Genomic DNA, 22,961 nt, shown 5'->3' on the forward strand with positions numbered 1-22,961 from the left:
ACTCACAGAGGGCAGGACTGGCACAGACTATATCTAGCATGGAGACTGACAGAGGGCAGGACTGGCACAGACTATATCTAGCATGGAGACTCACAGAGGGCAGGACTGGCACAGACTATATCTAGCATGGAGACTGACAGAGGGCAGGACTGGCACAGACTATATCTAGCATGGAGACTCACAGAGGGCAGGACTGGCACAGACTACATCTAGCATGGAGACTCACAGAGGGCAGGACTGGCACAGACTATATCTAGCATGGAGACTCACAGAGGGCAGGACTGGCACAGACTATATCTAGCATGGAGACTCACAGAGGGCAGGACTGGCACAGACTATATCTAGCATGGAGACTGACAGAGGGCAGGACTGGCACAGACTATATCTAGCATGGAGACTCACAGAGGGCAGGACTGGCACAGACTATACCTAGCATGGAGACTCACAGAGGGCAGGACTGGCACAGACTATATCTAGCATGGAGACTGACAGAGGGCAGGACTGGCACAGACTATATCTAGCATGGAGACTCACAGAGGGCAGGACTGGCACAGACTATACCTAGCATGGAGACTCACAGAGGGCAGGACTGGCACAGACTATATCTAGCATGGAGACTGACAGAGGGCAGGACTGGCACAGACTATATCTAGCATGGAGACTCACAGAGGGCAGGACTGGCACAGACTATATCTAGCATGGAGACTCACAGAGGGCAGGACTGGCACAGACTATATCTAGCATGGAGACTCACAGAGGGCAGGACTGGCACAGACTATATCTAGCATGGAGACTCACAGAGGGCAGGACTGGCACAGACTATATCTAGCATGGAGACTCACAGAGGGCAGGACTGGCACAGACTATATCTAGCATGGAGACTCACAGAGGGCAGGACTGGCACAGACTATATCTAGCATGGAGACTGACAGAGGGCAGGACTGGCACAGACTATATCAAGCATGGAGACTCACAGAGGGCAGGACTGGCACAGACTATATCTAGCATGGAGACTGACAGAGGGCAGGACTGGCACAGACTATATCTAGCATGGAGACTCACAGAGGGTAGGACTGGCACAGACTATATCTAGCATGGAGACTCACAGAGGGCAGGACTGGCACATACTATATCTAGCATGGAGACTCACAGAGGGCAGGACTGGCACAGACTATATCTAGCATGGAGACTCACAGAGGGCAGGACTGGCACATACTATATCTAGCATGGAGACTCACAGAGGGCAGGACTGGCACAGACTATATCTAGCATGGAGACTGACAGAGGGCAGGACTGGCACAGACTATATCTAGCATGGAGACTCACAGAGGGCAGGACTGGCACAGACTATATCTAGCATGGAGACTCACAGAGGGCAGGACTGGCACAGACTATATCTAGCATGGAGACTGGCAGAGGGCAGGACTGGCACAGACTATATCTAGCATGGAGACTCACAGAGGGCAGGACTGGCACAGACTATACCTAGCATGGAGACTGACAGAGGGCAGGACTGGCACAGACTATATCTAGCATGGAGACTGACAGAGGGCAGGACTGGCACAGACTATACCTAGCATGGAGACTCACAGAGGGCAGGACTGGCACAGACTATATCAAGCATGGAGACTCACAGAGGGCAGGACTGGCACAGACTATATCTAGCATGGAGACTCACAGAGGGCAGGACTGGCACAGACTATATCTAGCATGGAGACTGACAGAGGGCAGGACTGGCACAGACTATATCAAGCATGGAGACTCACAGAGGGCAGGACTGGCACAGACTATATCAAGCATGGAGACTCACAGAGGGCAGGACTGGCACAGACTATATCTAGCATGGAGACTCACAGAGGGCAGGACTGGCACAGACTATATCTAGCATGGAGACTGACAGAGGGCAGGACTGGCACAGACTATACCTAGCATGGAGACTCACAGAGGGCAGGACTGGCACAGACTATATCTAGCATGGAGACTCACAGAGGGCAGGACTGGCACAGACTATATCTAGCATGGAGACTGACAGAGGGCAGGACTGGCACAGACTATATCTAGCATGGAGACTCACAGAGGGCAGGACTGGCACAGACTATATCTAGCATGGAGACTCACAGAGGGCAGGACTGGCACAGACTATATCTAGCATGGAGACTCACAGAGGGCAGGACTGGCACAGACTATATCTAGCATGGAGACTCACAGAGGGCAGGACTGGCACAGACTATATCTAGCATGGAGACTCACAGAGGGCAGGACTGGCACAGACTATATCTAGCATGGAGACTCACAGTGGGCAGGACTGGCACAGACTATATCTAGCATGGAGACTCACAGAGGGCAGGACTGGCACAGACTATACCTAGCATGGAGACTCACAGTGGGCAGGACTGGCACAGACTATATCTAGCATGGAGACTCACAGAGGGCAGGACTGGCACATACTATATCTAGCATGGAGACTCACAGAGGGCAGGACTGGCACAGACTATATCTAGCATGGAGACTCACAGAGGGCAGGACTGGCACATACTATATCTAGCATGGAGACTCACAGAGGGCAGGACTGGCACAGACTATATCTAGCATGGAGACTCACAGAGGGCAGGACTGGCACAGACTATATCTAGCATGGAGACTCACAGAGGGCAGGACTGGCACAGACTATACCTAGCATGGAGACTCACAGAGGGCAGGACTGGCACAGACTATACCTAGCATGGAGACTCACAGAGGGCAGGACTGGCACAGACTATATCTAGCATGGAGACTCACAGAGGGCAGGACTGGCACAGACTATATCTAGCATGGAGACTCACAGAGGGCAGGACTGGCACAGACTATATCTAGCATGGAGACTCACAGAGGGCAGGACTGGCACAGACTATATCTAGCATGGAGACTCACAGAGGGCAGGACTGGCACAGACTATATCTAGCATGGAGACTCACAGAGGGCAGGACTGGCACAGATTATATCTAGCATGGAGACTCACAGAGGGCAGGACTGGCACAGACTATATCTAGCATGGAGACTCACAGAGGGCAGGACTGGCACAGACTATACCTAGCATGGAGACTGACAGAGGGCAGGACTGGCACAGACTATATCTAGCATGGAGACTCACAGAGGGCAGGACTGGCACAGACTATATCTAGCATGGAGACTCACAGAGGGCAGGACTGGCACAGATTATATCTAGCATGGAGACTCACAGAGGGCAGGACTGGCACAGACTATATCTAGCATGGAGACTCACAGAGGGCAGGACTGGCACAGACTATACCTAGCATGGAGACTGACAGAGGGCAGGACTGGCACAGACTATATCTAGCATGGAGACTCACAGAGGGCAGGACTGGCAATTACTATATCTAGCATGTAGACTGACAGAGGGCAGGACTGGCACAGATTATGCCCAATACACAGTATATCTGTGGACCATTGTCAGTTTGACCCAGCATAGCAAGCATTGTTTTATCACCAGTAATATACCAGATCTGGGAGTCTAGTCACTGATAAACAAACTGCAATATGAGACAGAACTGCAGAATTTGAAATATTTCTACCCCTGGTGTTGAAATATATGAAATAGTCTATATATGTGAAATATGATAGTGCTGTGCAAACCGTTATTAAAATGTCAATTAAACATCTGTCCCAAACAGGAATTCACAAATGTTACGGCAAAATGAACAAATCCGAAGAATTGTCATCCACAACTATTTTTACCGATGCAATTCCTTTGTCAATTTCCCACATTTTCCAGTTTAGTAATTCTGCCCTGTTTCAAGGTGTGCAGAGGTGTCCTGCTGGTGCAATGTTACTCCTTTTATTTTCTCTCTTTTTTAGACCTCTGGGCCTCTCGGCCTGCAGCCTGTCTATGGATCAAAGAGGAGATTTAATGGGGGACCCTCCCTTGAAATTTAGATTGCTGTACATTTGCCTTTGAATTCATCTATTGTGTGAAACCCCTTATTGCCCTGGGCCAGGCAGCAGGGGAGGATGTCCTGGCAGGGGGTAGGGCTGGGAAGAGGCTGTAAGCACTGGGATCACTCTGTTTTGTAAAATAGTCCTTCCTGAGGGTCAGGAGATGTAAATCAGAATATGAATTGGTTACCGTCTATCTCCACCCCAGGTCCAGGAACATTTGTTAGTGTTAAGATTAGTCTTTAAAACCTGAAATCTACAAATATAGCCCAAATTTATGGGGTACATATTCCTGTGACACCTGCCCTCCTGATTCTGCACCCCGTAAGCGTACACTGTAAGCGGAGAGGGGCTAGGTGAGCATGGGTGTTACAGAATAAGCTAGGACAGAACATATTGGATGGATGAATATATTATGCACTTAGAGGAATCATTAAAGGGATGCTAACTAACCCAATGTAAATGCAATCGTATGGAGATTGCGTTAGGGATCCAAGTGAAATAAAATGTAAATTATACAAAATGAGGATATTTTAAGCTTTCCTTGCCCCAAGAAGTAACGTTTCTGCTAGTCCTGGTCTTCCATTTACTTGTTATGGAAGGACAAAGCAAAGCCCACATGTCTCTTCATGTTACCAAGTGGCTTCGCAGTCAGTTTTAGGGAATGGCGTTAAATGTAGGTATATAAGCAGCTCATAGAATTATACAGTCACCGGCTCCTTTATAACGCACAATGTAATACAGAGTTGGGCCCAGTTGTCCCCAAAATGACACGGGATAGTGAGAGCTGGTATTGCATATGGTAGATGGCACCGGATAGGGGAGCTGGTATTACATATGGTAGATGGCACAGGATAGGGAGGGCTGGCAGTACATATGGTAGATGGCAGAGGATAGGGAGGGCTGGCATTACATATGGTAGATGGCACAGGATAGGGGAGCTGGCAGTACATATGGTAGATGGCACAGGATAGGGGAGCTGGCAGTACATATGGTAGATGGCACAGGATAGGGGAGCTGGTATTGCATATGGTAGATGGCACAGGATAGGGAGGGCTGGCATTACATATGGTAGATGGCACAGGATAGGGAGGGCTGGCATTACATATGGTAGATGGCAGAGGATAGGGGATCTGGCAGTACATATGGTAGATGGCAGAGGATAGGGAGGGCTGGTATTACATATGGTAGATGGCACAGGATAGGGAGGGCTGGCATTACATATGGTAGATGGCAGAGGATAGGGGAGCTGGCAGTACATATGGTAGATGGCACAGGATAGGTGAGCTGGCAGTACATATGGTAGATGGCAGAGGATAGGGGAGGTGGCAGTGCATATGGTAGATGGCACAGGATAGGTGAGGTGGCAGTGCATATGGTAGATGGCACAGGATAGGGAGAGCTGGTATTGCATATGGTAGATGGCAGAGGATAGGGGAGCTGGCAGTACATATGGTAGATGGCACAGGATAGGGAGGGCTGGCATTACATATGGTAGATGGCACAGGATAGGGGAGGTGGCAGTGCATATGGTAGATGGCACAGGATAGGGAGAGCTGGTATTACATATGGTAGATGGCACAGGATAGGGAGGGCTGGCATTACATATGGTAGATGGCACAGGATAGGGAGGGCTGGCATTAAATATGGTAGATGGCACAGGATAGGGAGGGCTGGTATTACATATGGTAGATGGCACAGGATAGGGGATCTGGCAGTACATATGGTAGATGGCAGAGGATAGGGAGGGCTGGTATTACATATGGTAGATGGCACAGGATAGGGAGGGCTGGCATTACATATGGTAGATGGCAGAGGATAGGGGAGCTGGCAGTACATATGGTAGATGGCACAGGATAGGGGAGCTGGCAGTACATATGGTAGATGGCAGAGGATAGGGGAGGTGGCAGTGCATATGGTAGATGGCACAGGATAGGGAGGGCTGGCATTACATATGGTAGATGGCACAGGATAGGGAGAGCTGGTATTGCATATGGTAGATGGCAGAGGATAGGGGAGCTGGCAGTACATATGGTAGATGGCAGAGGATAGGGAGGGCTGGCATTACATATGGTAGATGGCACAGGATAGGGGAGGTGGCAGTACATATGGTAGATGGCAGAGGATAGGGGAGCTGGAAGTACATATGGTAGATGGCACAGGATAGGGGAGGTGGCAGTACATATGGTAGATGGTACAGGATAGGGGAGGTGGCAGTACATATGGTAGATGGCACAGGATAGGGGAGGTGGCAGTACATATGGTAGATGGCACAGGATAGGGGAGCTGGAAGTACATATGGTAGATGGCACAGGATAGGGGAGGTGGCAGTACATATGGTAGATGGCACAGGATAGGGGAGCTGGCAGTACATATGGTAGATGGCACAGGATAGGGAGAGCTGGTATTGCATATGGTAGATGGCAGAGGATAGGGGAGCTGGCAGTACATATGGTAGATGGCACAGGATAGGGAGGGCTGGCATTACATATGGTAGATGGCACAGGATAGGGAGGGCTGGCATTACATATGGTAGATGGCACAGGATAGGGAGTGCTGGTATTACATATGGTAGATGGCACAGGATAGGGAGGGCTGGTATTACATATGGTAGATGGCACAGGATAGGGAGGGCTGGCATTACATATGGTAGATGGCACAGGATAGGGAGTGCTGGTATTACATATGGTAGATGGCACAGGATAGGGAGGGCTGGCAGTACATATGGTAGATGGCACAGGATAGGGAGTGCTGGTATTACATATGGTAGATGGCACAGGATAGGGAGTGCTGGTATTACATATGGTAGATGGCACAGGATAGGGAGGGCTGGCATTACATATGGTAGATGGCAGAGGATAGGGGAGCTGGCAGTACATATGGTAGATGGCACAGGATGATAAGGATTGCAAGAAGTAGTCTCACTCATGCCATTCTTGAGTGGAGAGGTGACCTCAGTGAGTGGACGTGGGACGTGCAAACAGGTAGTATCAATGTAATACACTCGGCTCTGCTTGCGGTCTTTCTCGAGCTCGGAAGGGAGAGAGTCATCAGGAGATAGGATGCCCAGGGTGGTGGGAAAGTCCGCCTGAGTGAAGGAGAGAAAGAGCAAGTGCAGGAAACAAGGGTTTAAGGGAACACTGGTAATATTATGAGAGTGAGAGTAAGTGGAGGAAACATGGGTTAGAGTGCACAGATACAGGGTGAGATGGATGACAGTTAGAGTGCACAGTCCATAGATACAGGGTGAGATGGATTACAGTTAGAGTGCACAGTCCATAGATACAGGGTGGGATGGATTACAGTTACAATGCACAGATACAGGGTTAGATGGATTACAGTTAGAGTGCACAGATACAGGGTGAGATGGATTACAGTTAGAGTGCACAGATACAGGGTGGGATGGATTACAGTTACAATGCACAGATACAGGGTGGGATGGATTACAGTTAGAGTGCATAGATACAGAGTGAGATAGATCACAGGGTGGGATGGATTACAGTTAGAGTGCACCGATACAGGGTGGGATGGATTACAGTTAGAGTGCATAGATACAGAGTGAGATAGATCACAGGGTGGGATGGATTACAGTTACAATGCACAGATACAGGGTTAGATGGATTACAGTTAGAGTGAACAGATACAGGGTGAGATGGATTACAGTTAGAGTGCACAGATACAGGGTTAGATGGATTACAGTTAGAGTGCACAGATACAGGGTGAGATGGATTACAGTTAGAGTGCACAGATACATGGTGAGATGGGTTACAGTTAGAATGCACAGATACATGGTAAAATGGATTACAGTTAGAATGCACAGATACAGGGTGTTAAGACACTCACAGCTTAAATGGATGAAACTGCCGTTTAGTCAATATTCCCCCTTTCCAGAGACACAGGCTCTATACGGCAGACCGCCAAACTCCCGAACGGAGTGCAAGGGAACGCGGTAAATCCACAAACACAAAATCAGCCGAACTCCTTCCACGGCTAAAACAGGCTAAATAAATCCTTCCATGTAGCAATCCCCCCAAACACGAGACCAAGGGTAAAACATGAATCTGTTTAATGAGGGCTACCTGCCGGTATTTATGCAGGTCTCCCGCCTGGTGGACACTCCCCTAGGGGCAGTAGTGTATCTTGGTTTTGTGTTGCCCTAGGCAAGACAAAACTCAGATACCCCCCCCCCCACGCGCGTGCGCCACCCCCACCCAACCCTTCCCCCCTGCCCCGCCTTCTAAATACACACACATTCACTGACAGATACGCATACACTAGCTAACAGACACACACAGTCAGACACACACAGTCGGACACACACACACTAACAAACACACACAGTGAGACACACACACTAACAAACACACACAGTCGGACACACACTAACAGACACACACAGTCGGACACACACACACTAACAGACACACACAGTGAGACACACACACTAACAAACACACACAGTCAGACACACACTAACAAACACACACAGTCGGACACACACTAACAGACACACACAGTCGGACACATGCACACTAACAGACACACACAGTGAGACACACACACTAACAAACACACACAGTCTGACAAACACACACACTAACAGACACACACTGTCGGACACACAGTCAGACACACACAGTCAGACACACACACTAACAGACACACACACACTAACACACACAGTCACAGACACACACTAACAGACACACACACACTAACAGACACACACACACACACACACTATCAGACACACACAGTCAGACACACACACACACTCACATTAACAAATTTTTTTTTATTATTTACTCCCCCCCCCCCCCCTCCCTCCCTACCTTTGGGAATGCTGGGGGTGGGGGGGTTCTCCCATTCCCTGGTGGTCCAGTGGCTGCAGGACGGCACTGGCGGGCAGGCTGGGCAGCCGGCGAGGGAGCTCTTCCCCTGAGCTCTCTGCTCAGCTCCCTCGCGCGCCGCCCGCAGAGTGAGGCTGGGAGGCGGAGCCGGAATATGACGTCATATTCCGGCTCCCAGTCTCACTCTGCGGGCGGCGCGCGAGGGAGCTGAGCAGAGAGCTCAGGGGAAGAGCTTCCTCGCCGGCCGCCCAGCAACCAGCAACCAGCCCAGCATGTCTGTTAGCCGCAAGGCTAACAAGACATTTGCCTTGGGCATTTGGGGGCGGCGTTTTTTGCCGCCCCCTGGAAGATGCCGCCCAAGGCAAATGCCTTGTTTGCCTCGCGGCTAATACGCCCCTGCCTAGGGGACCAGATGGAAGACTGAGACATATATTGTACAGTAGCCAAGCACAGTGGCCCAGGTTTAAACACTCCCCTTTATACAAGTAAATCCCTCCTCTCTATCCTGGAGATAATTGGGAAGAAATCCAAATACCGAATACATTGAATTCGTGTAACGTATCCCCAGATAGCCTGGATCTGAGTGCATATTACTACCGAATAGAGCTCAGATCGAATGCACACAGTTCGATCGCCATGGAGTCAAAGTCTTTCGTATGTCTTTCGGTATATGATTGACTTGATGGGATGGGTATCTGGGTTAAGTCCATTCGTATCATCCAAACTCCCGAACGGACCAGTGTTCATATGCCTCGACGAAAAGAAGGGCGATTGGTAGTTTCAGCGGTGTTCGGTAGGAAAAGTGTCCGTTTATAGTTCCATAAGATCTTCGTCAAACACCGTTGGTCTTTCGCGTATTTAAAATGGGCGTCGCCTCGTGGTCGGCATACGAACGACAACCACCCTGCATACGGTTAGAATGAAGAGGTGTCTGCTGTTAACCACAACGTTCTATTGGGGCCAAGAGGTTAACCAGCAGCACACTTCTCTTCTGGGTGGCCGTCCGTTCAGTAGTTTTGTTCGGTATAATGCTGTAATAAACGAACAGGTGCATACGGACAGGTAATTCCACGAAGGGAGGCAAAACAGACGAACCAGCAATACTAGTCATACAGATGGATCTGTCACACGGGTCCCTCCGGCAGACCCGGCTTGACCCTTTGGCGAGTCAACTTGGAGATGACCGGACTAGGAGGTGGTAGGGACGTCAGTTTGCCGGGACAATCCATCAGCATTCCCGTTCTGCTTACCGGGTTGGTAGCTGATGGTGAAGTTATAAGGTTGTAGGGCGAAACTCCACCGCAGCAGTCTACCATTGTCTCCTGAGACCCGGTTAAGCCAGACAAGGGGATTGTGGTCCGTTATAAGGGAAAATTCCTGCCCGTATAAATAGGGGCTCAACTTCTTCAATGCCCAGACCAGGGCTAAACACTCTTTCTCCACTGCCGCATAGCTCACTTCCCGAGGTAATAACTTTCTGCTGAGATATGTGACAGGGTGCTCTCCTCTATCTTCCCCGACCTGGCTCAGCACAGCCCCCAGTTCATACATGGAAGCATCTGTATGAACAAGAAAGTGTTTGTTAGGAACTAGGGCAGCCAGGACAGGGGCATTCACAAGAGCCTGCTTCAGTGCCTGAAACGTGGCTTCACAAGCTGGAGACCACAGGACCTGCTTAGGTAAATTGTTTTTTGTCAGGTCAGTCAGGGGCTTGGCGATGTAACGGATCGACGGGCACCCCGACTGGGTACCTCCGTTGAAGGATGCTCCTAGCGCTTCCTGAGGGCTCCAAGCACTCTAGCAGACACTGTAATGGACCGTTTCGCTCACCAGAGGTTAATAACCGTTTAGGCGATATTCCCCTTCCAGATAGACAAGCAGCTACTGCAAGCACCAATCTCCCGAACTGCAAACTACACGAATCCTGGAAACAGCCGAACAGAAAACCATACAAAAGGGTTACACTCCTGGCAGTCAGCATACAATACAATTCCCCCAATAACGAGACAACACTTCGTTTTGAGGGTTAAGCAGAATCTGACTGTCCTGGCACATACAGTCTCTTTTATTCCCAATCCACAACCACAGTACAGCCCACAGGGTATTACAGAACAACCAATCAATCCGTACAATACACACAGACACTCCCACACAAAATCCTCCCCTCTGCCTGTGATATGATTACTGAACACAATGGGTAATCTCATTATTACAGGCAGAGGAATACAGTTTTTACACAATATTTATAACTTCTAAAATATACATGTCACAAACATAAATACATACATTTTCATAAACAGCATACTCCAAATACAAACATATGTCAAAATCATCCAAATTGGTCCATTGGTTCAAAAGATAGATCGAAGTCCTTTGTGACCAAATGAAGCATGGCTTTTCTGCCCAAAACCAGTTCCACAGAGTCTTCGATCCTGGAGATACCGTATTTATTTGAGTATAACGCGCAAAATTTTGTACCAAAAAAGAATTCAAAGTTTGGGTGCGCATTATAAACGATGGCTGGGGTAGGGTGAGTTCGCACTGCGCCTTTTCCGGGCTGCAGCCGCTCACTGTACGCTCACTGTACGGCACAGAGAGAGAGGGAGGAAGGAAAGGCGGCAAGCGGCGGCGGGTAAGGGCAGCTGCAGAGAGTAGGCAGTCTGTAGTGGAGGTGGATCCCTGCATTAGCCCAGCATTAGCCCAGCAGAAGAGGGAGGGAGTGGGTGCCGTCTGGCTGGATGTCTGAGGTAAATGTGCCTGGCTGTAAGATTATGGTTTGACTGCCTGGAAAGAAGCTTATGATTGTATTGCACGCACCATTCGGCTTCCATGAGGTTAACAACATTTTGTCCTCACTTCTCATTGTGAGTCTGTATTTTTTTAAATATTTTAGTTCATTGCTTGTTTTTGTCCTTGTCCAAAATTTTATACCGATTTTTAATCGAAAATTAAGGGTGCGCGTTATACACGTGTGCACATTATACTCGAATAAATACGGTAATTGAGAAGTAATCCAATTATCTCCAAGGTCAGAGGTAAAACTCCATTAGCCACATGGCAGACAAAGGACAATAAAAGACATAAAAATACAATAAAATACACAAGGTTACATTTATTACATAAAATACAGACATTCTACCTATCCCCAGATAGCTTAGATCTGAGCGCACATTATTACCAGATGGCGCTCAGATCACATACATCCAGTTCAATCGCCATGGAGCCAAAGTCTTTCATACAGTCTTTCAGTATACGGCTGAGCTCCATGGCATAGCTATCTGGGGTAGCATGGCTTTAACAGTCCGCAGAAAGGCACAGACCAGCCTTTCTGCAGGGAAAAAGAACAGGAGCCATAGTCTAAAGGCAAGAGGCGGGCAAGCAGCCCCCTCCAAGGACACGTGGCGAGGTCGGTTTCGCCACAGACAACACAACCACCGAACCGGAGAAGCATACGAATGCTCTCAAGCATATGAATGCTACAAACAGCTGAACAGGAAAAGTATACAATCAGCTTACACTCCTGTTGTATAGTTTAAAACTACTGCAAGATGTCTTTGTGCACCAAATACCAGCGAGATGGCACCGTGTAGCAAAGTCCAAACAGTGTCTGTGAGTTAAAATGGCCGCCATCCATTGTTCTCACCATGTGCTTCATCCATTGTTCTCACCATGTGTCTCTGATTCATGAAATGGTGGCCACCCAGTAACTCCACAGTATGTCACCAGATGGTTCTTAAAGGGCCAGTAGCAGCATAATAAAATACAATATGCCCAAATACTGTATTTAAAGGGCCAAATCTCCCAGGGGCCATAGACAGCAGGCAGGAGGCGGGCAAACAGGCTTCTCCAATGCCCAGTGGTGAGGTTGGTTTCGCCACATTTCTCCCCTTTCCCAAAAAGACTAACAAGGTATCTGGCCTCCTGTCGGTTAGTGCCTTGGTTAGTCCAGCAACCCACCCACAAAACATAGTCAGTAGCGCAGCCCACCCACAAAAATTGGTTACTACACCTGGAGTAGTGGGTCGCTTGTCCAGGTCCAGGAGCTCCACCTCGACTCTGGGGGGTACTAGCACTCTGGATCGGTGGGTTGCTGGGTGGGCAGAGACCAGCGGTACTCTGCCCTGGTGCTAGCGCTACCACGGGAGTAGCCTGGTTGAAGCCCAGGTGAGGGAACGGCGTAGTAGGCTCCTCACTCTGGCCCTGGGGCTTCTGCTGGAGGGGAAGCCATGCTGTCTCCCTTTTTAGTGTAGGACACTGCCTCTGGGAAGAGGGGTTAACAGACTCCCCTCCCTGACACTCTCTCTGCTGTTGAAGAGGGAGACCAATGGTCTCCCCTTTCCATAAGTTGTCCTGTCGCTGGGGTGAGAGACCAACTGTCTCTGCTCCCTGTAGGACACTCTGCCGCTGAGGAGGGAGGACGCTGCTCTCCACTCCCAGTAGCTTGAGCGCAGAGACCACGGTCCCATCTGCGCTGGTGGGGGGCTTAGTGTCTCCCCTTGGTGGGCTACGCTACCGCTGGGGAGAGGGGGTAACAAACTCCTCTCCCTTACACACTTTCAGCTGCTGGGGAGCGGGGGTAACAGGCTCCACTCCCTGACACTCTCTCAGCTGGTAGAGAGGGGGGCCGACTGTCTCCCCTTCCAATAGTGCGCTCTGCCGCTGAAACCAGTGGTCTCTCCTCCCTGTAATGTACTCTGCCGCTGGGGAAAGGAGACACTGCTCTCTATTCCCTGCAAATCACACTGCCGCTGGGGATCTGAGCAGACCGCCCAGCATCCCTGTAGCTCACCCTGCCGCTGGGGAGGGGAGACAATGCTCTCCACTCCCTGCACTTCACAATGCCGCTGGGGAAAGGAGACACGGCTCTCTATTTCCTGCAAATCAATCTCGCGCTGGGGATCTGGGCTGACTGCCCAGCATCCCTGTAGCTCACCCTGCCGCTGGGGAGGGAGGACACTACTCTCCTCTCCCTGCAAGGCACACTGCCGCTGGGGAGGCGAGACGATGCTCTCCACTCCCTGCACTTCACACTGCTGCTGGGGATCTGGGCCGACTGCCCAGCATCCCTGTAGGGCCGGTAGAGAGACCGCCGTTCCATCTCCACCTGCCATCTGTGGGTCTTCCCAGGACCAGTCTAGGAGGTCTGGTTCTGCTTGTTGGGTAGGTTGGGGCTTCACAAAGCTGAGCAGGTGTTGGTAGTCCTGCTCCAGCTCCCACTCCCTTGTTACCAGGTGGGTCATGTCTTTGCTCACCTCGCATTCATCAGCTAAGACATACATGCCCATCCGGTAGTTGTAGATGTCCCAAAACCTAGACCCCTCCGTGCTGCCAAGATCAATGTCGTCCTCCAAGGCATCCCATAATAAACCCGGGCCATCATAATCATCCCCCTCCGGTAAGTCGTGCTCGGCCGTCCAGGGGGTAAGTCGAACAGTATGCCACCAGAGGGCCTGGTATGCGTTGTCTAGCCTGATCTTTCGCCATACCAGGGTCTCTAGTCTTGTCACCCACTCATCCATGGGCTGCTCTCCCAATAGATACATCCGCATTGCCACACGCTTCTGTAGCCGCTGCTCATCACTGGGGAGGCTCTCACCTCGCCGCCACTGGGCATCTTCCAGGGCATCATACCAGAGTTCCTTTCTGTCTGCATCCCTGTAGTCCGCGACCGCCTCCTCCTCCTCATCATGGAACGCTGTCCGAAAACTAGCCAATTCCATCCTTCTGTAGCCAGGGGCGCTGTACGGATACTAGCCTTGCCCTCAATTTGTAACTCCAAGCGTTACCAGTGTCTCTGAGCTGCTTCTCCTCGCACTAGGACGCCATCCCACCGCTGCCACCAATGTAACAGATCGACGGGCACCCCGACTGGGTACCTCCGTTGAAGGATGCTCCTAGCGCTTCCTGAGGGCTCCAAGCACTCTTGCAGACACCACAACCACCGAACCGGAGAAGCATACGAATGCTCTCAAGCATATGAATGCTATAAACAGCTGAACAGGAAAAGCATACAAATAGCTTACACTCCTGGCAATCAGCATACAATCAAATTCCTTCAATAACGAGACGACACTTCGTTTTGAGGTCAAGCAGAACTGACTGTACTGGCACATACAGCCTCTTTTATTCACAATCCACAAACATAGTACTGCCCACAGGGTTTTGAAATACAACCAATCAATCAGTACAATACACATAGACACTCCCACACAAAATCCTCCCCTCTGCCTGTGATATGATTACTGAACACAATGGGTAATATAATTATCACAGGCAGAGAAATACAGTTTTATAAAACATATCACATGGACCCCAAAACATGCAATAACCCCATAAAAATGGGGAACCAGGGGATCTGGGTGAACCACATATCCAAAATTCACCCAGATCCGGTCAGTAGTTTGGAAGATACAGTTTAATGCAGATTCCGCAGAACATATACTATAGGCTATATGAAAAATAATTACTGTATAATGTGTCTCCTGTTGTATAGTTTAAAACTACTGCACGATGTCTTTGTGCACCAATTACCAGTGAGATGGCACCATGTAGAAGTCCAAACAGTGTCTGTGAGTTAAAATGGCCGCCATCCATTGTTCTCACCATGTGCGTCATCCATTGTTCTCACCATGTGTCTCTGATACATGAAATGCTGGCCACCCAGTAAAATACAATATGCCCAAATACTGTATTTAAAGGGCCAAATCTCACAGGGGCCATAGTCAGCAGGCATGAGGCGGGCAAACAGGCTTCTCCAATGCCCAGTGCCGAGGTTGGTTTCGCCACAGGCGATAGTACTGTAGTCAGGGACAAAATGTCGGTAGTACCCTGCCGTCCCCAAGAAGGCTAGCACCTGGGTCTTCCTGATAGGTGTGGGCCAGTTAGCCACTGCCTTTACCTTGGCTGGCTCTGGTCTCTGGCTCCCACACCCCACTCTGTGACCCAGCCATGCCTAGATGGCACTTGTCTGGTTTCAAGGTCAGGCCTGCGGCCCGAACCTTGTCCAGAACCACCCCTACATGCACCAGGTGTTCCTCCCAGGACTCACTGGAAGCCATCGAGAAGTCTATCCACCATACGCTGGAAGGTAGCCGGAGCATTCTTCATCCCAAATGTCATGACCTTAAACTGGTACAGAGGAAATGGGGTGATGAAGGCCAACTTAAGGATAGCATCCTTGGCCAGGGGAATCTGCCAGTAGCCCTTACACAGGTCTATGGTGGTCAGATAGCGTCCCCTGGCAATCCGGTCTAATAACTCGTCTACCCGGGGCATCGGGTAGGCGTCAGTGGTGGTCCTCTCGTTGAGCCACCTGTAGTCCACACAGAACCGGGTGGTCCCATCTTTCTTAGGCACTAGGACTACAGGCGAGGCCCAAGGACTGTCAGGGATACGGTAGGGTGGCTGTTGTAAGGGGTTCTGTCCAGGGGTCTCTACCTTATGTACAGCAAGGGTAGTGTAGCTGGGCTCTTGGGAGAACATCGCCTGCTGCTCCCACAGAAGCTGTTTTGCCTGTACCTTCTCCGTAGGGCTTAACCGATCCCCTAGCTGTACAAGACTAGTGAGGTCAGTCTGGGGGTCCTTCTCTAATAAGTCGGGCAGGGGTAAATTCTCTGGGTCGTCTGCAGCCGGGGCACACACTGTAGCGACATCTTCTGGTCTCTCCTGATACTCCTTCAGCATATTCACATGAAAGGATCGCTGAATCCTTTCATCTGCACAGCTGGCTATAAGGTAGGTAGTATCACATACCTGAGCTACTATCTTATATGGGCCCTGCCAAGATGCTTGCATCTTGTTCGTCTTCACAGGCTTGAGCACTAAACGTACCAGGAGATCTTCTAACTATAGAGAGAGAAACAGCTGTACTAGTCCAAAAATGAATCCAATACGTAGAACACACACTGAAGTGTAAAATATCTAAACGTCTCCCAATTTCAAATTGTAATCACTGGAATTAGTAATAGGAAAAACAAGCTAAAACTCCTTAAAATGTAAAAGTGAAGTTATTTTAAATCCATATAATAAGTACAAACTAGTATAAATGAATGTAACAGTGGATATAGACTTCTATATACGTTCCAGCTGCACTGTGTCACTATCTGTAACAATGTATCTGTATGATACCAGACAGACACAGAGATGCAATCTTATGTCTTGCAGCATGGATTTCTGATCACACACTAAGTCACTGGCATAGATCTAGAGTGATAAGATTGAATGTCCTCTAGTACTTAGTAACTTTAACAAACACCCGTTTTTTCAATAAAAAAATCTATAAAATTTATTTGTACAGCATCATCAATAGTAGAAAAAATGAAAATGTGATAAATAGTATAAAAAAATCAGAAAAGTCAATTCGGTATATTTACAGAGTCCTTTGGGATAAGCAGAATCCAAGTAAAGCGGTTGCTCTCTGAAGCTCTGGCCGGTCAAGAGGTAACAGTGAGAAGAAAAAGCCGGGAAGTCAGTTCTCAAAGTCTTCGCGTGCGTCTCACTTAGTGTTGAGCACTAAAACCTTCTGCCCAACCTGGAAGACCCACAGTCGGGCACCCCGATCGTACCACCTCTTTTGTCTCCCCTGGGCCGCCTGGAGATTCTCCCTTACCATTAGGGACAGTTTCTCCATGCGGTCCCGGAGTTCCAGGACATATGGGAGTTCCTTCCTGCTCTGTCTCTCCCTCCCAGTGTCCTCTAATGAGATCTAGGGGTCCGCGGACCCTTCTCCCATAGAGTAGCTCAAAGGGAGAGAACCCAATAGATTCCTGGGGCACCTCTCTGTATGCAAATAGCAGATGAGGAAGGAATCGCTCCCAGTCTCTGCAAGTGTCAGTAAAGGTCCTCAACATCTGCTTGAGGGTGCCAATAAAGCTCTCGCAGAGACCGTAAGTCTGTGGGTGATAGGGTGAACTAAGCAGCGGTTTAATGCCGCACACCTTCCACAGCTGCTGGGTGAACACAGCGGTAAACTGAGTTCCCTGGTCGGAGAGAATCTCCTGAGGGAACCCTACCCTAGTAAAAATCTTAACCAGGGCATCAGCTACTGTCTCTGCCTCAATATTAGACAGCGCTACTGCCTCTGGGTAATGAGTGGCATAGTCCACCACGGTGAGAATATACTTCTTACCTGATGGACTAGCCCTGGCCAGTGGACCCACAATGTCAATGGCTATGCGGGAAAAGGGATCCCCAATAATAGGCATAGACATAAGCCTAGCTTTTGGGTGATTCCCCGTTTACCTACCCGTTGATGTGTCACAAGTGCTACAATATACCCACACATCTCGGTTAAAATTGGGCCAGACGAAATTTTGGGTGATCCTATGAGCTGTGCGGCGGGACCATAGATGTCCAGCTAACGGCACATCATGCCCAATCCGCATAATCTCCTGCCGGTATTTTGCAGGCACCACCGGCTGCCGGTTCTGTGGAGGGGTATTCTTTTTCTGGGAAGGTTTAGGAATTCTGTACAGCCTATCCCCCACCCATCTACTCCCTCTTCCCCAGCATCTGCCCTAGCTCTATACTTCTCCAGGGTCGGATCCTACCGGGTTTCCCTCCCGTACCTCTCTGGGGTATCTCAGCCTAAGGGGGCCTGATCTAAGGTGCAAGTCGGAGTAGAGAGTCTTACTTGGGTCTCAGCAGCAGGTGGGCCGGTCTCGGCGGCACGGGTCTGGGCACGGGTTGTCACAGCATTAACTTCAGCGGGACCCATGGGAGCGTATGTGGAGACAAGAGGGGCCAAATCATTTCCAAGGAGGACGTCAGCTGGTAAATCCCTCATGATCCCCACATACACATGTCTAGCGCCCACTCCCCAATCCAAATGTACCCGGGCAACGGGCAGGTGGAACACAGCGCCCCGGCTACTCTCACAGCCACAGTGTCTCCGGTGTGCTGGTTCTCAGACACCAAGTGCTTTTGGAGCAATGTCATGGTTGCACCGGTATCCCGCAGACCACTGACCTCCTTCCCGTTCACTTTGACGAGTTGCCAGTGTTGTTGTCGGTTATCCCGGTGAGCAGCTTGGACGGGGTCTGCCTCGTGCAGGACGCCCCAACATTCCTCCTCCTCTACGCAGTGGGCAGCAGGCGGAGGGTTGCGCTGGTTTCCGCTGGTGGGTCTCCTCCAAGACTGGGCCTGGTTAGCTATATTCAGCAGGCACTCCAGTCGTTTGTTCCCCAACTGCTTGCACCCGAAACACCTGATAGGCTGTGAGTAGTCCCGTGAATTAAACCAGGGCGGCTGAGGGTAGTTATTAGCTGGAGGGGGTGCTGGTGTGCGGTGCGTCGGCGGTTGGTAGACGGTAGCTGCTTTGGGTGCTGCTGGTCGGTACTCCACTCTGGCAGGAGTCTTATTAATCGCACTGTCCAGTTTACGGGCATCCGTGTACTCATCTGCCAGGCGGGCTGCTTCATGCAGGGTGGAGGGTTTACGGTCCCGTACCCACTCTCTGACTCCTGGGGATAATTTCTCAAAACAATGTTCCAGCACTTCTTCCCCGGATACGGCTTGGCACCCCGCCATCCAGTGAGCGGCTGTGCAGTGTACTTTACATGCCCATTCGACGTAGGAAGTTTAGCAGTGTCTCTGAACCGCCTCCAGTGTGCCTCCGGTGTAACGGCATACCTGGAGAGCAAAGCTTCTTTTACAGCCACATAATCCCAGATCTCCTCATCAGGAATGGCCCGAAAAGCATCACTGGCGCGGCCGAATAACTTTCCGGACAATATAGTAACCCAGTCTTCTGCGGGTACCTTGTGTAGCGCACATTGCCTATCAAAATCAGCAAGGTACCCATCAATCTCTCCGTCTGTCTCAATTAAGGATTTAAAAGCTGCAAACTGTACCTTCCTTTTCTCCACCGGGGTTGCTGGAACTGGAGCTGCTGCAGCACCGCTTTGGCGTAGCAGGTTAGCCTCCACAGCGTCCATGACCTGGCTGATGATCTCTGGAGACGGGTTGGGACCATAATGAGCCAGTCTGATTCTTACCGCCCTGTCAAAGCTTGCCTCTTCGGGGGTTCTATCAGCTGTGCTGGGCCCATTGGTTCCTTCAGCCCCTGGTACTCCATCCATTTCGTTCAGTATTGCAATAATCTCCCTCTTCCTGAGATTACTGGCTTGTCTGCCTCTTTGTTCCAGTAGGTCTTTAAGGGTAGCTCCTTTCAGCTTTGGTATTGTATTTTCATTAATTCTGGATGTAGTTGTCTCTCTGGGCGATGAGGGTCATCCCGTCGCTTGCCACCAGTTGTTAAGACACTCACAGCTTAAATGGATGATGTTTAGCCTATATTCCCCCTTTCCAGAGACACAGGCTCTATACAGCAGACCGCCAAACTCCCGAACGGAGTGCAAGGGAATGCGGTAAATCCACGAACACAAAATCAGCCAAACTCCTTCCACGGCTAAAACAGGCAAAATAAATCCTTCCAAGTAGCAATCCCCCCAAACACGAGACCAAGCTCCGTCTTGAGGGTAAAACAGGAATCTGTTTAATGAGGGCTACCTGCCCGGTATTTATGCAGTCCTCCCACCTGGTGGACACTCCCCTAGGGGACCAGATGGAAGACTGAGACATATATTGTACAGTAGCCAATCACAGTGGCCCAGGTTTAAACACTCCCCTTTATACAAGTAAATCCCTCCTCTCTATCCTGGAGATAATTGGGAAGAAATCCAATTATCTCCAAGGATATAGGCAAACCACCATTTTACATGGTATATGAAAAACACATAAAAATACATAACTGTACAAATACTGAATACATTGGATTTGTGTAATGTATCCCCAGATAGCCTGGATCTGAGTGCATATTACTACCGAATAGCACTCAGATCCAATGCACACAGTTCAATCGCCATGGAGTCAAAGTCTTTCATATGTCTTTTGGTATATGATTGACTCCATGGGATGGCTATCTGGGTTAAGTCCATTCGGATCATCCAAACTCCCGAACGGACCGGTGTTCATATGCCTCGATGAAAAAAAAGGGCGATCGGTAATTTCAGCGGTGTTCATCGAACACCACTGGTCTTTCGCGTGTTTAAAATGGCCGCCGCCTCATGGTCGGCATACGACTGACGACCACACTGCATACGGTTAGAATGAAGAGGTGTCTGCGGTTAACCACAACGTTCTAATTGGGGCCAAGAGGTTAACCAGCAGCACACTTCTCTTCTGGGTGGCCGTCCGTTCGGTAGTTTTGTTCGGTATAATGCTGTAATAAACGAACAGGGGCATACAGACAGGTAATTCCACAAAGGGAGGCAAAACAGACGAACCAGCAATACTAGTCATACAGATGGATCTGTCACACAGGGTAAAGTGGATTACAGTTAGAATGCACAGATACATAGTGAGATGGGTTACAGTTAGAATGCACAGATACAGGGTGAGATGGGTTACAGTTAGAATGCACAGATACAGGGCGAGATGGGTTACAGCTAGAATGCACAGATACATGGTGAGATGGATTACAGTTAGAATGCACAGATACATAGTGAGATGGGTTACAGTTAGAGTGCACAGATACAGGGTGAGATGGGTTACAGTTAGAATGCACAGATACATGGTGAGATGGATTACAGTTAAAATGCACAGATACAAGGTGAGATGGATTACAGTTAGAATGCACAGATACAAGGTGAGATGGATTACAGTTAGAGTGCACAGATACAGGGTGAGATGGGTTACAGTTAGAATGCACAGATACAGAGTGAGATGGATTACAGTTAGAGTGCAGAGATACAGGGTGAGATGGGTTACCGTTAGAATGCACAGATACAGGGTGAGATGGGTTACAGTTAGAATGCACAGATACAGAGTGAGATGGATTACAGTTAGAGTGCAGAGATACAGGGTGAGATGGGTTACCGTTAGAATGCACAGATACAGGGTGAGATGGGTTACAGTTAGAATGCACAGATACATGGTGAGTAGTGATGTACCGAATTGTTCGCTGGCGAATAGTTCCTGGCGAACATAGCGTGTTCGCGTTCGCCACGGCGGGCGAACACATGCGTGGTTCGATCTGCCCCCTATTCGTCATCATTGACTAAACTTTGACCCTGTGCCTCACAGTCAGCAGACACATTCCAGCCAATCAGCAGCAGACCCTCCCTTCCAGACCCTCCCACCTCCTGTACAGCATCCATTTTAGATTCATTCTGAAGCTGCATTCTTAGATAGAGGAGGGAAAGTGTAGCTGCTGCTCATTTGATAGGGAAATGTATAGCTAGGCTAGTGTATTCAGTGTCCACTACAGTCCTGAAGGACTCATCTGATCTCTGCTGTAAGGACAGCACCCCAAAAAGCCCTTTTTGGGGCTAGAACATCAGTCTGCTTTTTTTTTTGTGTAATCTAATTGCAGTTGCCTGCCTGCCAGCTTCTGTGTCAGGCTCACAGTGGATACTGTGCCCACTTGCCCAGTGCCACCACTCATATCTGGTGTCACAATAGCTTGCATTTAAAAAAAAAAAAAAAGATTCACTGTAATAGATAAATTAGCAGTTAGTTGTCTGCAAGCATCTGTGTGTCAGGCCAACAGCGTGTACTCTGCCAGTGCAACGTGCCACTCATATCTGGTGGCACAATAGCATGCATTTAAAATCCCCAAAACTTTTTTTTCACTGTAATAGATTGAATAGCAGTTAGTTGTCTGCAAGCGTCTGTGTGTCAGGCTCACAGTGGATACTGTGCCCACTTGCCCAGTGCCACCACTCATATCTGGTGTCACAATAGCTTGCATTTAAAAAAAAAAAAAAGTTTCACTGTAATAGATTAATTAGCAGTTAGTTGTCTGCAAGCGTCTGTGTGTCAGGCCAACAGCGTGTACTCTGCCAGTGCACCGTGTCACTCATATCTGGTGGCACAATAGCGTGCATTTAAAAAACCCAAAACTTTTTTTTCACTGTAATAGATTGAATAGCAGTTAGTTGTCTGCAAGCGGCTGTGTGTCAGGCTCCCAGTGGATACTGTGCTCACTTGCCCAGTGCCACCACTCATATCTGGTGTCACAATAGCTTGCATTTAAAAAAAAACAAAAAATGTTTCACTGTAATAGATTAATTAGCAGTTAGTTGTCTGCAAGCATCTGTGTGTCAGGCCAACAGCGTGTACTCTGCCAGTGCACCGTGCCACTCATATCTGGTGGCACAATAGCGTGCATTTAAAACC

General features: G+C 49.4%; 1 protein-coding gene across 3 annotated transcripts in view; it reads right to left on the reverse strand.

The window, feature by feature from the left end:
• The window catches only part of ACTL6B (actin like 6B), a 110,675-nt gene that overhangs the window by 66,991 nt on the left and 20,723 nt on the right, over positions 1 to 22,961 (reverse strand). For 2 of the 3 annotated variants that reach the window (XM_063449798.1, XM_063449800.1), the window contains exon 3: positions 6,859 to 7,021. The exons of the other annotated variant lie outside the window; for it this stretch is intronic. In XM_063449798.1, coding sequence (XP_063305868.1) covers positions 6,859 to 7,021 — 163 coding nt within the window. The remainder of the gene's footprint in view (positions 1 to 6,858; positions 7,022 to 22,961) is intronic. 3 annotated transcript variants of the gene reach the window in all.

This window comes from Pelobates fuscus, chromosome 3, assembly GCF_036172605.1.
Source record: "Pelobates fuscus isolate aPelFus1 chromosome 3, aPelFus1.pri, whole genome shotgun sequence".
Lineage (NCBI taxonomy): Eukaryota > Metazoa > Chordata > Amphibia > Anura > Pelobatidae > Pelobates > Pelobates fuscus.